Source organism: Telopea speciosissima, chromosome 3 (assembly GCF_018873765.1).
Source record: "Telopea speciosissima isolate NSW1024214 ecotype Mountain lineage chromosome 3, Tspe_v1, whole genome shotgun sequence".
In the NCBI taxonomy this organism is placed as follows: domain Eukaryota; kingdom Viridiplantae; phylum Streptophyta; class Magnoliopsida; order Proteales; family Proteaceae; genus Telopea; species Telopea speciosissima.
Window position 1 is genome coordinate 29,566,639 of NC_057918.1, and position 16,120 is coordinate 29,582,758.

Sequence of the window (16,120 nt, forward strand, 5' to 3'; positions counted from 1 at the left end):
TGTAAGATTTCCATAAGGTAGGCTGGCATAGTCCCACTTTGTTTTATTAAAACCGGTTTAGTTATGTTGATGGGAGCTGCCTTAATGGTATGAGTCCAGTTACCATGTGTGGACCTAAGTTTCTATGCAGGGTTGGTCCCTACCCTCACCACTATAAATAGTTGTCACTGGCCCATTAAGTGACTTCTTAGAAAAAACCTAATGTCAAGTGGAAGAGGGGAGACCAGACCAACGTTCGTGTGCAACAATGATCGTAAAGCAAGTTTTCTGCTTCAGCCATGGATCCAGGTACGTCATTCGCACCTCCATAGTTTATGTGTATGCTCATTGATCTCCATGAATGTTCCGCATGATTGTTTATTATCACTAGATAAATAGAAATAGAGTTCCATGGAATTTTGGCATTATGAGAGGGAGGTTAAAATAGCTGAGCAATTTGTTAGTGGTGCACTAGACTTCTTTTGGTAAGATTCCTGAATTCTTAGCTGTTTTCCATCCCACCACTATCCCAATGAGCTCTGCTTCCAATCGATCTAAAGTAGTATGGGAATCTGCAAAAGTTAGTATATTCTGGTCATCTATCAAAATGCAAAAAGTCCAATTGGTTAATCTTAGTTACGGGTCAGAAATACATACGCAGATTAAAACAGGGCAATGGATATCAAGGTTAGATGCATATGGGGATAGATTATAATCATTAATAATAATTGAGTCATCAAGAGGAATGATAAGTAATAGGGATGGAGGATGAATGTTCAGATGCTTGTTCATGTTGATCTGATTGTATTTTAACCTCGGAAGCTCTTCAAGGTTATTTTTTTTTTTGTAAATTTTATTTACAGATTAGAGGTCCTGCTATTAGCTTCTAGTATTTTCATTTTGATTCCATCTTTTGCTATTCTCTTTAAAGAGAAGAAAAATGTTAGGGTGCAATACTTCTAATGAATTTGAGCACATAAAATATGCAGTGGCATTGGTTCACAATTTATGCATTTGAGCATGTGGTAACAACCTGAGAAGGCCTTGTGATCTTGAGATTTGAGTTTAACCATACCTCAAATACATCAAATCTTGTCTTGAGAGCTGAACATTTGCATTTATAAGCTACATCAATATAAAATCATGGACATTTGTGTCATTGGCCTCAACTCCTATTTACTCTTAAGCAGAGAAATATGTGGTTCTTGAGATTGTTACTGGCCGGCCAGAGCATATCTATGGAAGGGTTGAAACAGGAATGATTAGTTTGCCCATTAAAAATTGAAAAAGGAACTTCAGAAACAGATCAATAATAGACTTTCCAGTAAATGGAAATACGCCTTTATTTGAGATTCTCATGTGTGTGGACCTCATTTGACTGAGGGAAATTTTGACTTGCTGCAGGCTACTAGTTTGATGACAAGAAACCAGATGCTCCTCTCTTGAGGATCCAATTTGCACATTTTCCGTTCAGTCCATCCACCCTCTGATCAAGACGAACGACAACTCGGCTTTCGCGGTAATCAGTCAGAAATGCATATTGGGACTTGGGTTTTGTTTAGTACATTGCTCTGCTTTTATCTTGACCACAGAGGAGAAGATTAAAGAATTTCTTAACTAGAAAAAATAAAATTAGGAAAAATGTTCTCAGTGCTGCAGTCCAGCCTACGCCCAGGCACATGGGCAGCCTGTGCAGGGGGCAGGGTGGTCATTGTGCCCACCCCCATGTGTCTGGGTGCAGGCTGCGCTGCGGCACAGAGAACATCGCTCCATATTGAGAATTTGAGAGCATTGTGGAAAGAAAAGGTGGATGTAAAGCTTCTACTCACTTTGAGGCCTGAAATGCAGATTTGACAATAGAACGATGTTGTTAATGTTTGCTGCATCTTTCTGTTTACAGAATGGTACTGTGGTGGCAACCCAAAACTGCATAATTGAGTTTGGACTGAGTTTCTTTTTTTAACCTAGGGTGAAGAGAGAATCTCTTAAACTATGGGATTTGATCCTTTGATTGGATCGGTGAAGGATATTTCGGATCTTTATAAATAGAAATTGAGAGTTAATGATGATATGCAATATTCCAATGAAGATATTTTCTCTTCATTTGGGTGGCAGAAATTTTTCTCCATTGTGTTTAACCGTGTCCATTCACTTTTGATGTTCATTTTTTTCTTGAGATGGATTACTGTTGCTTTTTTGGATGTGAGAAGGATTACTTTTAATAGGAAGAAATGCAATACAAGGTGATTGGCGGCTGACTTGGATATTCTACATGTTGAAGGGTCTTTATTTTTTTTAGAAAAAGAATTCCGTTCGAGAGTGTGGGCTACGCCAATACTCTTATGAATCTATCTCTCTCCTCCCCATTTGAGAATGCACATTTGTTCTCTTGTTTTGAGCAGGACAGAGAGAAAAATAGACACATGTGAATGCTGGTGTGACGACACATGTGAGTACTGGTGTAGGCCACACCTGACAGAAAAATACATTTTTTTTTTTTAATCATTTTCTTGGCCTTGTCATTCAAAGGGTAAACACCACGTGGTGGCACATTCTTGGTTTTAAAAACGGAGGGAATTCTCCCATGGGGATGGGGTTGGGATAAGAAAAAAAAAGAAAAGATGATTACAGAAAATGGAGAAAATTTCCCTCCACCGTGGGACAAGGAAAATCCATGAAATTAGCATAAATTATTACTGATGAATTCCAAAAATGCTTTTTTGCTTTTTGACTTCATCCCAAGGTCATCATGACCGCCGCCCCGTGAAAAATATATTCCAATGAGATCTTTTATTGACAAAAATGTCACAAATATCATAACCCGGCTGCAAAGTGCAAACCATCATTTGGTATGAGTCATGCACTCGGAATAAAAAATATTTTTAATATGAATCTTATATTAACTCTGAAAATAGTTTTAAAATTAATCTAATAGGATCACTAATCAAGGTCTTTTGGATTGGTAGCTTAGAAACAGATCCCTTGCCATCTGGGCCTCTGGGGTTGAAATTTTGCTGAGAGGTAGATTACAAAGGGTACCTTACTGATCTGTTCACTGAAATTTTGTTGAGAGGTAGACTCCAAAGGTACCTTATGTTTAGTTTTAATCCGAATACAGTTACAGCTCTGGATTGTTTTTGCTTTTGCTTTATTAACCCACACTTTTATTGAGAACTTCCTTGTAAACAAATGCTATTTTAGGAAGTCAGGAACCATGACTCATGAATATAACTAAGAATGGAGGTAGGCATCATTTTCAACACTTTCCCTACTTGATCAATTATAAGGTATACCTTCTGCACAATAGAGCTAACTATTACATGTCCAATGAATAGATAAACAACCTCACTGACCAGCAACAACCACAAATTGAATAGTTCAACTAAAATTCTGTGGTGTCCTGGTGAAACATCCACTAATTGGATGGTTAAAAAAAAAAAATATTTGAGGTTGTGATATAGCTCTTATCCTTACCAAGTCATCTCTTGGGAATCTATGCTAAAACAATTCTCTGAATGTAATATTTTGAAACAGGATAGGACTCCATATGTTTAACTCATAATTTGGTGAATAGAGCTAAGACTGAAAATCTTAGAATGAATGTAAATAAAATTAAATCAGCAAAGAGTCAATATTCTCTGAAAGTAAATGCAATAGGGTCCAGCACCAAATGAAATGCATACACAATCAATAACAAAACAGATGTGCTTGAATCTCAAAAGATTTTCATGGGTGATTGCATTGATGTATGGAATCTGAGATACATATTCAAGTCTGTAACTCTCTATGATCAACAATGAAAGCTCCAGCCTAGAAAAAAATCTATCCATTTATCTGTTCGGGAATCAAAAGAATGCTATACAGAGACAAACTCAAAGAATTAAAATTCTTCTAATCAGTCAAAAATAAATAAAATTTTCTCCTTTTGTTTGAACTACAAAAAAGCAGTGCCTGCAAGGCCATGGTGGAGGAGATTATGAGCAATGCTATCCCTAGTATGCATGGAACTCACGGATCTTAGACAGTTTTCAGGGACGACCTCATCATCATTAAGCTCAAACTTGAGCTCTGGATCCATTTCTTCATTCCTCATCTCGCAGATGTTGTGCAGGACGCAACAAGCACCAAGAACCACAGGCAAATCCTGAAGCTTCACCTCTGTTCGCTTCTGTAAGCAACACCATCTACCCTTCAATCTCGAAAAGGCATCCTTAGAAATTCGTTGAATCTCCCCAATTTTCTCATTGAAGGCGTGTTGGGTCCAGGTTAGATGCTGGTGGGTGTAAGGCACCAAGACCCAATCCATTAGAGGATACCCAGAGCTCCCAACAATCCAAACACCCTTCAAGAGTCCTTCACTGGCCCTTTGGTGTAGAGCAGATTTCTCGAGAACTTGGTCATCAGGCAATGAACCAGGCCACCCAATGCAAACATCTGTGAACACCCCTTTTTGATCAACAACTCCCTGAACCGTAATCGAATAAGAAGTCTTCTGGTTACGCTCTGTGTGTCTCTTATTGAAGTACGCGGCTACACTGATCTTGGGAGCGATAATTGGGATATGGGTAGTGTACATGGAGCCGACCACATTTGGAATTGCAGAAATGGATTCGTAATCATCCTTGATCTTCTTCAGGGACTCTTCGTCGGGCCATTGAAGAAACTTGGGCATCAAAACGGTTTTAATGGCGGAACAGACCTCCAGAACCAGTTTATGGCAAGTAGATATGCCCAACCCGAATCGTTTAGAGACGAGACGGAGAGGCTCACCAGTGGCCAACCTCCATATGCAGACGGCGACACGTTGGTGAACAGGGATCGCAGCGCGAAGCATGGTATCCTCCTTGGCGACGACCGAATTGAGCTCGTCACATATGAAATCGAAGGTAGCCCTGCTCATCCGAAACGAGCGCTTGAATTCGATCTCCGGGAAATCGGGATGGTTACACTTGTCCCACCAAGCCCTCGAGCGGTCCTTGACCCAGAGACGGCGGTGGTGACCGGTGGCGGCACCACCACTGCCGACGGAGGAAGTTATGGTGGCTTCGGGATTGGAATTAACGGAATCAACGGCAGCAGCTGCAGCAGCGACAGAGAGGCGGGAGCGCTTGGCACGCAAGTGGGCATCGGATTCCTCCATCTCTGAGTAAGACTCTTGAAGGTGAGAATAGTAATCAAGCATGGCTTGGGTTTTCTGTTTGTGATTGGTCTCAAAGAGTTGCTTCTCGACCTGGGAAGCCTTTGCCCATTCGTTCTGGTCCGATCTGTCTTGCTCTTCCAACAAGAAAAACGAAGTGAGGATCTCTTTCAAGCCCTTCTTCCCTTCCTTGGTTTCATCTTCATCTCTGTTGTTGTCGTCTCCGTCCTTCCTCCGCCGCTTCTTATTGTTGTTGTTGTTGTTGGTGGTGTGTGGTGTTGGTGTTGGTGTTGGTGATGGTGGGATTCATTTCCGGGAAAACGTCTTGAAATAAGCTGTAGAAGTAAGACCAGTCGTCTTGGTTTGGGGGAGAGATGGATGTGACTTTCATTCCTGAAGAAATCTACTCTGAAAGTGAGTTAGAATCTCTCCCTGTTGGGAAAATTGTTTTCGGAAAATTCGAGGGTCCAAAGCAGCGAATGTGAACACAAAGACAGGACGGTGAGGGCATATATATATATATATATATATATATATGCGAGGAAAAACGAGTATGAGAGAGAGAGATAGAATAAAGGCAAAGCGTGTGTGAACGCGGTGAAGGATGTTTCTAAGGAAGATAAGTTTACTTGGGATTTTTAATGGGTAGGTGCGATGCAAGTGTGACGGCGACTTTGGAAAATTGGGTCATGGGGACTTGGAAGCCCCTTGGAAGGCCATGCTCTCTGTCATGCTCAGATTTCGGCACAAAAGCTAAAGATTAAAGTAAAGATTGGTTTGACAAAACCCAACGAGAATCTCTCCCCTTATCTCTATTGTTTAATTATACGGAACTGAAGCGCCTGAGACATGAGGGGTTGGAATTTTTTTTTTTTTTTTTTTGTATAACTCAAATGGCAACAACTGGAGTCTGAATTTTCTATTCAAAATGAGGAAGACAATGAACACGAGTTGGATTAGGAAAAGGAGGGATCTGGGAAACTCGGGAAAAGGTTGAGGGTGAGATGTAGGAGCTGTAAATCGTTCGGTGCGGGTTGACTCGGTTTTAGTGTGGGATGGTGAATCCGAAGCCATATGAATAAGGAAAATTCGGTTTCTGTTTCAGTTTTGTCAGTTTGTTTTCGAGTTTGTATTGGTTTGTTATCAGGTCGACTTCGATTTCGGTCAAGTTTGGGTTCGATTTAACATACATATTTATGTAAACTATAGAAAATCTGATTTTTTAAATGGGTTTCGAGTTATTATCGATTTCTTATTGGGGTTAGATAGATTTGGTTTTGGTTTCAGGTCGTTATACCTCAATCCTAAACCTTTCAATAAGAACTTGGTTCGGTCGATCTGCACCAATTTACTCCCAATTTGGTCCCCATTTTGTCACCCTAGTGGGTTTAAAAATTGGGATTGGACCAGTTGAACCGACTGAATTGATTGAATCGAATAAAAATATCTGATCGAACTCTTTATTGGTTTGGTCTAGGTTTTGCTTTTTTAGAAACCATTAAAAGATCAATACGATCAGATCATCGATGGATAAGATAGACTAAAATCTATTTTTTTTTGTATTCTTATCTGTTCCATTTCCTGCACGTTCCATTTCCCCAAGTTCCTCTAATAAAGGGGAATGAACCCCACTCGAATAAGGGTAGGATGGTCATTTCTGCCCCCTATTAGAAGAACTTGGAGAAATGGAGCAGACAAAGGTCCGTTTTCTTGCATTTTTTTAAATATTTTATATGAAAAACCAAGATAAAAGAAAAGACCAAAATTGATACCATACCAAACCAATTGATTGTATACATTATCGGTCCAGTTTTGGTCTATTCTATGCATAAAATCAGAAAAACAAAATAATCTATCGAAATCAAATGGAACCAATCGTTGACAGATCCGACTCCTCTACTTCCGCCTGCCTGGTATTACCGTGAGCCCCCTCACACAAGCATGGCAAAAAGTACCGCCTTACCCCCGCTCGGATAGGGGTAAGTAGATAAGGTAGTACATTCCGCCTTACTTGTGTGTGGGGCCGGACACAATAATAGGGGCAGGTGGAAATAGAAAAGTCGACTTGATCGTTGACACCCCTAGTCGAAAGTCATCCAAGTAAGATGATTGGTTTGAAATGTGAAAAGAATTTTAGGATGGATTCTTATGTAAATTTTTTATCCGTCATCTTGCCACGTAGGAAACTTTATCTTGCTTGTAAGCTGATAATGGATAAAGAAATGGATTTGTCTACTTGTCCTATAAAATAAAACTAGAATCTTAAGTAACAATAAGTGTCAATTATAGATTGTCAATTGTCCCACCCTCAACAAAATGTTTGATTTTCACATACTATGATGCCATCATTAGCAAGATCAAACAAAGGAACAAATGAACAAATGGTTTACCAAAAAAAAAAAAACAATGGAACAAATGAATGAGACTGGATTAATGTCCATAAACCATTTGGGACAATTCCTTGACAAATAATCTTTTGGAGCTTGTCCAAAATATTTAGAGTCAACTCATTTACCAGCTTAGTCGCTTGTCTTTCATTTAAATTTTTTTTTATTACAATTCCCCTTGTGCTCTTTCTATAATTTTACTCAAAATTTCTTACTCTCAACTTCTTTTTTGATTACCCTAGAAAACAAATCTCCATTTCTTTTCTTAATTCCCTCATATTTTAAACTTTCTAAATTATCCCTCTAACACAGTGTCTTCCCTTTATGAACTTCGTCGACACCCTTTGCCTCTACCCTCTTCCATGGCTCCCAACCCTTCCCCCACTCTCTCTCCCTTCTATCCCTATCCGACATCAACACCCCTCCTCTGCAACTCCCTACTCCTTAGGCTTGCCCCTGTTAAGAAGTCAATGAGGATGTTTGTAAGTAATAACGCTCGTGTTCACTGCATACAACATGTCAAGCAAGAAAGTAGAAACCTCGTTTAGTTTAATAGATGAATTTAGATATTTCATTGTTTTCAGTTTCCTTCCTCAAGAGTACTTAGACATGCACTAGTTTTGCCAACTAATAACTTAGAAGGGGCTGAAATTTTGTGAATAGATAGACCCCAAAGTCCCTACCTATAGGCTATAGATCAAGTTTCATCCGCAACGGAGTTATCAGATGGTGAAACAAAGCATTTTAGGGGGTGGGTGCAGAACGGACAATTTAAAAGCCGATTCTCCATTCATTACATAGGGGAGATCACCAAGATTCATGATTCATTGTCGAACTTATTTTAAATCCATCAGCTTGGACTCGAATCATGGGGATCACCGGAATACTTCGTATCAACAGATACTCAACAATTGGCAAAAGGGTGCATGGATTAGAAATATGGTGCATGGACACATGGGAGGAGATCTCCATGTATATAGAAGGTATGGGATTAGAGTTAAGTATGAAATTTGACATGTGATCAATCCACACTCCCTCCGATATTTACTAATTGGAATTTTCACATCATATTTTATGTGGCAAAACTAGATGCCTATCTAGATTTTCCCTTATATCTAGGGTTCAAACCTTTTGCTTGCATAGATTATTTAAGGGGAAACCCTGAATCAAATCAAACTCAAATTAGGTGATGGATAGTAATAAACCATTCATTCAAGGATGGATAATAAGCCTATTCAACTCAAATGCTCCATTGAATTTTATTTATTTTATTAATTATTATTGCTATTATTGATTAAAATAATTTTTTCTGGTGAGGATTAAAATAATTCTCATGCTGTGTTTGATATGCATTATTGAAACGCATTCTAGATCCGTTTCACATTCTCGAATGATAAAAACAACTATTTTTATCATCTAAGAATGTGAAATCGACTTAGAATGCATACTCATGCATGAGGTATGAATGCATAATTTTTTAGTGAAGCCATGCTATCTATCTCTAAATGGGTTTGATGCTACCCTTATTTGGGTTTGTGGAAGAACTCTGTTATTTATAAGGGATTTTCTTAGAAGTGTACTTTCCCTTCTGTCTTCTATGGCTTTATAAATTCACCCCCCTATAGGGGTTTTCCGTGCCAAAAAAAATAAAAAACAAAAACCATGCCCCCAACTAGCTTGTAAGATTGCCATATACCCCAAACTCTTCACTTAAGGTATAACTGGGTTGGGTTGGGCTCGGATCTTTGGGCATGAGCCCGGCTTATAAGGCTAAAATACCAACCCAAACCCAAAGTTTTCAAATGAGCTGGGGTTTTGTGGGGCCCAAGTTGCACCCGATACACTTTACAAGGGCAATTCAATGAGTCAAGTGATTCAACTCACCTAGTTTCTAGGTGCAAATATTTAACCCATGGTTTGCACCTTTTTTTTTTTTTTTTTTTTTTTTTTTTTAAATCTTTCTCTTGAAATTTAAAACTATTAATTTGTTGAGAAAACGTGAACACTCCCATGAATCTATCTTTCTCCTCCTCATATGTAAAGACACTTCTGCCCCTTATTTTGAGGAGGAGAGAGATAGACACATGGGAGTGTGACGTAGACAGAAAACTGCTTCCCTAATTTGTTTTTCAAAAAATAAAATATCTTTGGCACTATTAGTTCTGATTACTTTCAAATCTAAAAAGTTATCAAGATATCATGAAATTTACTTGTAAATAAAATTTGGATCCTAATTAATCTGTCGTATGCATGGATTTAGGTATTGGTATCGTATCAGCCACATCTAATGATACATATCGGTATCACCAATATCTCACTGAGTCTGCATGATTGAACGTATTTGTCCTGGTATTGGGCATATTGGCTGTATCAGCTGTTAATGTGATGACCCAAAATAGGTTGTATGTCTACAATTCATAGTTTAAAGTATCAATATCGTATCGGGCGCATTGGAGGGAAACTCGATCCTTTACTATTTGTCTATAATATCATATCACCGATCCAGTATCTGCCAGATATTAATAGTGAGCGATACCAATACAGATCGACCGATTCGATACGGATTCCTAAAACTCTTTTTTTTGGGTAGAAGGATTCCTAAAATTCTGGCCTACGGTTACAGGAGAGGCCTCTAAACCAACTTTCTTCATATAAATTAAGGGAAATTTTTTTTATGTTGGGTAGAAGAGATACTCTGGATTGTCCAGATGAAGAAAGGAGGGGAAGAAATCGGTTGAGTTAGTTAATTAAAAATGAGGTCTCTGTTTGTAACAAAAATTTCTCGTTAGTCGTTACAGGTATGGTGAGATGGTCGCACGCAGAGAGCGGACGAGAAAGCGGACGAGAAAGTGGAGAGAAAAAGAGAGTAAGTCGTTGCCCATTCCCTTTCTACTCCTTTTCCTCCTTCGTCAATGCCTCCCAAGGGCTGTAACTCACTGGTTTTTTGCGTGTTATTCACTCCAAATCGGTGGTGGAGGTAGCGGAAGCGGCGGCGGAGGTGGTAGTGGTGCAGGTGACCTTGAAGCGTCATTGTGCATCACAACCACAGAAGGAAGCAGTAGTTGTTTATGTCAATGAAAAATTGAATGGCTCCACCTTCATCCGATGATGATCGTGTGATGAGCGCCATTAACGTTACCACAGCTGTGGCAATCGATGCAGACAAGAATAGCCCCTACGCCGTGAAATGGACAATTGATAACCTCTTGGATACAAATCCTCAGCTCATCCTCATCCACGTCTGCCATCGCTTCTTGCAAAACCGTAGGTACCCTTCTCTCATTCATCATCAATCATCTATTATTGTCTGTTCATTTATCGTGTTCATCATCATGAGCAGCAGCAGCAGCAGCATTGACATTTTTAGTGTTTTGATTTCTTCTAGAGGATTTGGTTTTGAACAAGGAAAACCCTAATGCCTACCAGGAACCGATTGAGGACATCCTAAAGATTTTCGTCCCCTACCGTGGATACTGTTCTCGCAAAGGGGTACGTTTATGGGCAATTTCATGATCTCTGAACTTATAACCGATAAAACTGACCCTATTAGCTTGATTTGATGTTTACTTAGATCCTCTGATCAATGATTTGATGAACCTTAGCGACCTCATTTAGAGTAGAATCCCATGATTTCTTCTTTAAGATGGTCTGAGTGTTCCTTTGAAGTTGATTAGTGAGAACAACAAGTCCTGATTGTTTGAGGTCTTGAAGTATTTCAGGTTCAGATCAAGGAGGTAGTGCTTGATAACGTAGATATTTCCCAGGCACTCATTGATTATCTCAACGCTCACCGAATCAACAACATTGTTGTTGGTGCATCCACTAGGAATTCAATCTCAAGGTCTCTCTACCGCTGTCTCTGTTTTTCTCTCGATCTTTTCATGATTAATTTCTAGTCTCTGTTTTAATGTCGAAGCAAATTCTCATTTGTGTGGTGGCTGGAGGGAAATTCAGGAACCCAGATGTGGCAACACGCTTAACCAAATCTGCTCCAGATTTTAGCACAGTATACATTATTTCAAAAGGGAAAATGGTAACGATCCGATCAGCCACCCTTCCAGAGCTCCGAACCCCTGATAATTCCGACCTCGATGATGCCGTCAAGTAAGTCATACAGCAACCTCATTATACTATCAAAGTTTTTAACTTTAACTAACTGTGTTGAAGAATGGATGGATTATAATTGCAAGTAGTGGCAGGGAAAGTTCTATGGCAAGTGGGGATCAGAGAAAGGTTCTGAGAAGGAGCAGTAATATCCTGATCAGAACACAACCGAGGGCAAAGAACACTTGCAAGAACTTGTCAATGGAAAACTTGAAACTTTCAGACAGTGTGCCCAGGATCTCAATCAGCCGTGATTCCTTCTTATCCTTTAACAGCAACTGCGCCAGCAGCAGCACCAGCCTGGGTTTTGAGTCCCTCAACATCGATGATTCTGAAAATAAAGAATTCTCCATCGTCTCTGATGATAATCCCAACAGCAACTCCACCACCTCCTCCTCCTCCCAATCTTCGGTGAGTATTTTTAATCAGAATCACCTTCACCACTTCACTATTAGGTAAATTCTTTTTAACTAATGGAGGTGAAATTCTTTTTCCTTTGCAGCAAGAGAGAAGGGCTGAGATGAAAAGACTAAGGCAGGATCTAAAGCAAACCATGGACTTGTACAGCACAGCATGCAAAGAAGCAATCTTAGCCAAACAAAAGGTTCAATTACATTACATCTTTGTTTATAGAAGAATCAAGAATATCAATGGAGCAGTGAACCCAACTCGAGGATTTGAGAAGTTAAAATGTCAATTTATATGCATTTTTAATCATACAATGTCCATAGTCAATACAAGGAGCAGAGGTTAAAATACATAGTCTTGATGTTTGGATTTCAGGCTCGAGAGCTACATCAATGGAAGATGGAAGAAGGTCGAAAATTTGTGGAAGCAAGGTTTGATGAAGAATCAGCTCTTGCAATTGTAGAGATGGAAAAGGCAAAGTGCAGGGCAGCCATTGAAGCTGCACAAGCTGCACGGAAGTTAGCTGAAAAAGAGGCAAGTAGGAGAAGACAAGCAGAGTTGAAAGCCAAGCGTGAGGAAGAAGAGAAGATGAGAGCGGTAGCTGCATTGAATAACAACGATGTTAGGTATAGAAGATATACTATTGATGAGATTGAAGCTGCCACAAATTCCTTCACAGAATCCTTGAAGATCGGTGAAGGTGGATATGGACCAGTTTACAAAGCCGTGCTGGATCACACCCCTGTTGCTATTAAGGTTCTCAGGCCAGATGCGCATCAAGGAAAGCAGCAATTCCAACAAGAGGTGCCTCCACATATTTTGTATATATATCTTCTTTCTAGCTCTAATCATTCTTGGATACATTTAGAGTATTTCTCCAATTAACTTGCCACGTGCTAATATTTAGATTCATCTGTTCTTTAACCCCCCCCCCCCCATATCATAAACCAGTTTAACTTTACAATACATTGGGAAAAAACTTTCCCATGAGGACAGTGTACTATCATTCTTTCACATGGATTTTTTTTATTATTTTCTCTCTTGTCCCGACAATGTGAGCCCCATGTAGATGATACTATTCTCTACACCGTCATTAATGGTGTCGTGGGGAACTCTCTCCTAATATTCTTTTGGGTGGGGGATCGCTGCCAGGTCACGTGCTCGTACGCCCAGACACAAGGAGGATGAAATGACCACTCCTTCCTAGGAGCCAACCCCTCTTGGATGCCTGTTTGCGCTCCCATTGGCCCTGCATTGGCGCAGGGGCCACGCAACTTGGCAACCTTCTTTTTCCTTTTTCTTTTATAGGAAAAAGGTTCCCTAAGCCACTAGGGGAGGGTACCCTAGCTATCTCTCTCTCCCTCCTCTTCACATGAAATGACATCACTGCCCTCCTATGTAAGACACCGTTCTATCGCACTTTGTTGGGGCGCTCCTCTATTCCACTTGCTCTAAGAACCCTCTCCCTGTCAAATTTTACACAAAATTATGGGACAAAGTGTCATGACGCCAGTGTAGTATCACCTTCGCCGCATGGAGTTTTTTATTTTTAATCCTTCCTGCCCCGACTCCCTGACCATGTGAACCCAGTGTGGCGTGGGATGTTACCCCCACACTGGTGTCGTGGGAAACTCTCTCCCAATTTTGTTTTATAAACTAGTAATGAGCATAAATGATAATGGTGATGCAGGTACAAGTATTGAGCTCTGTAAGACATCCAAACATGGTTCTACTTATGGGTGCTTGCCCAGAACACGGATGCTTGGTATATGAGTATATGGAAAATGGAAGCTTAGAAGACAGGCTCTTCCAAAAGGATGACACTCCAACTGTCCCATGGGCTGTCCGCTTCAAGATTGCTGCAGAAATCGCCACAGCTCTTCTCTTCCTCCATCAAAGTAAACCAGAGCCCTTGGTGCATAGGGACCTTAAGCCTGCAAATATACTCCTAGACCGCAACTACGTAAGCAAGATCAGTGACGTTGGGCTCGCCCGGCTAGTCCCTCCCTCTGTCGCCGATACTGTCACACAGTATCGAATGACATCAGCGGCAGGGACCTTCTGTTACATAGACCCTGAGTATCAGCAGACAGGCTTGTTGGGTATCAAATCAGATGTGTATTCCTTGGGGATAATGTTGCTTCAGATCATCACTGCAAAGCCTCCCATGGCTCTCAAACATCACGTTGAGAATGCTATTGAGAATGGAACCTTTGAGAAGATGCTTGACCCGTCAGTCCTAGATTGGCCAGTCCAAGAGACTCTGGAGTATGCCAAGGTCGCTCTCAAATGTGCCGAGCTCCGAAGGAAAGACAGACCAGAACTGGGTTCAGAGGTTTTACCTGTTCTGAACCGGCTAAGAAATCTTGGGAGCAAAGCTGAAAGTAAAATAGTATATACTTCGCGGCCACCCACTTGCAATTCCAATTCACAGTCAATATCAAGATCATCCAATCAGGTGAGATTCTAATAGTATTAGCCTATAGAAAAATTAAAATTAAAACTAAAAATAAAAAGTTTCATAAAAGGAAAAAAACTAATATAGTATAGTATTATTATACGTTAATTTTGCATATTGTTTTTGAATTGCATCAAGTGAAATTTTTTGATAAATTTTACTGTAGTTTTTTTCTTCTTCTTTTGTTAGGGTATACATATGCATGTTTAGATACATCTGAATGAGCTACTCTTTAGGGGAAAAAAAATAATAAAAAATAATAATTTACTGTTCATTTTTCATGTGGTCTTCAAGACCAACCAAATGTCAGGAAAAGGTTATTTTTAAACATGTTTCCATTTAGTGTTTTAAGACCCAACAATTATATGGCTACATTGTTTACCAAAGAATTTTCCGATTAACCAAAAAAAAAAAAAGAGGAAAAAATGACCCCAACCCTTGTTTTTTTACCATGTTCCTTATCAGAAAAATATCTGCTCCATTTCCTGTCCGGTCCATTTCCCCAAGTTCCTCTAATAAGAGGGGTTGGACCCATCTGGGCAGTGTGTTCAAGGAGGGGGGGGGTAAGGTGATCATTTCCACCCCCTATTAGAGGATCTTGGAGAAATGGAGCAGATAATGATCCGTTCCTTATCATATAATTCCATGTTTTTGGATAACCAAATGCAGCTTTGGAGAGACTTTATTTCATTTTAGGCCAAATCCTGTAAAATATTTTACTTTTGTATTGGTTTCAACAAATCATGTAAAGTATTTTACGATGAAACAAATTCAGCCTAAATGAATAGGAATGATAAAATACTATTATATAATCTATATTTTAGGCCAAAACAACCTTATAGAAAAACCAAAACAGAGCCTTGAGGAAACATAAAATAATATTATATAAGCTATATTTTAGGCCAAAACATCTTTATATGTTGCTTTGAATTATGCATAATCAGGAACTGATAAGGAGCAATCCTTATGTCGGAATTCAACCTAGATCTGTCTTGCAAGAAAATGGAAGCAATTCAAGTCCAAGCGCTGTGGATGGAGGGGAAAGATTTGTGCCCCGAAGGCTTGTTGCATCAATAGAAGCCCTACCAGCCCTACAGTAGTTGTGGGAACAAATAAGAAATAGAGTAAACATAAATGTCCTTCTGCATGTTCATTTCTAAGTTTTTGAAGTTTTTCTTTTTGTACCAATTGTTAAGATAAAGAAATATGATCTTTTCCTTGAGTCCACCCCATAATCAGAAGTTGTGAAAAAAAGCATGTGCACAAAGTTTGGATATATTTTACGCCTTCCAATAAAATTGGTTCAGGTAGTCAGAAGTGCTTCGCATATAAAGAAGCACGAGACTCCACTGTTTTGGCCGCGAAATTAAAATTTCATACATCCATTCATCTATTTCTTGGAGGGGACTAGGGAAGTTGGGGTTGGGGGGGGGGGGAAGGGGGTGTAACATTTTTGGGTGTATTTTCCAGCCAAAAGTTCATTTGGGTTCAGATTTTATGGACATGTCGTGTCACCATTTACTTATGAGATTTGTTTCATAGCAAATGCATAAAACAGGGGTGTCAAAAAAGCCCGGTCAGTCCGAACCCGCCCTAATCTGCCTTGAGCTCGAACAGGGCCTCAGCCCCGATTTTTCAGCCCATAGG

General features: G+C 39.7%; 2 protein-coding genes across 2 annotated transcripts; one reads left to right on the forward strand and one right to left on the reverse strand.

The window, feature by feature from the left end:
* Positions 1–3,670: 3,670 nt before the first annotated feature.
* On the reverse strand, positions 3,671–5,422 carry LOC122655051 (protein ALP1-like; the record flags this gene model as incomplete). Its single annotated transcript, XM_043849299.1, has 1 exon — positions 3,671–5,422. A coding segment is annotated over one exon (1,509 nt), but the record flags the coding sequence as incomplete, so codon positions are not given.
* A 5,053-nt stretch (positions 5,423–10,475) lies between these two features.
* On the forward strand, positions 10,476–15,697 carry LOC122655052 (U-box domain-containing protein 35-like). Its single transcript, XM_043849300.1, has 9 exons — positions 10,476–10,767; positions 10,889–10,992; positions 11,223–11,344; positions 11,458–11,607; positions 11,697–12,018; positions 12,110–12,211; positions 12,391–12,819; positions 13,706–14,473; positions 15,459–15,697. The coding sequence occupies exons 1-9, from the start codon at positions 10,590–10,592 to the stop codon at positions 15,594–15,596; spliced, it is 2,313 nt and encodes a 770-aa protein (XP_043705235.1). The 5' UTR covers positions 10,476–10,589; the 3' UTR covers positions 15,597–15,697.
* Positions 15,698–16,120: the final 423 nt, after the last annotated feature.

Bases quoted from the DNA above. Each gene is read 5' to 3' on its own strand.
- LOC122655052 (XM_043849300.1), top strand. From the start codon at position 10,590: ATGGCTCCACCTTCATCCGATGATGATCGTGTGATGAGCGCCATTAAC. The intron at 11,345-11,457 runs GTCTCTCTACCG...AGGGAAATTCAG, and splicing joins ACTAGGAATTCAATCTCAAG to GAACCCAGATGTGGCAACAC. The intron at 11,608-11,696 runs GTAAGTCATACA...AATTGCAAGTAG, and splicing joins GACCTCGATGATGCCGTCAA to TGGCAGGGAAAGTTCTATGG.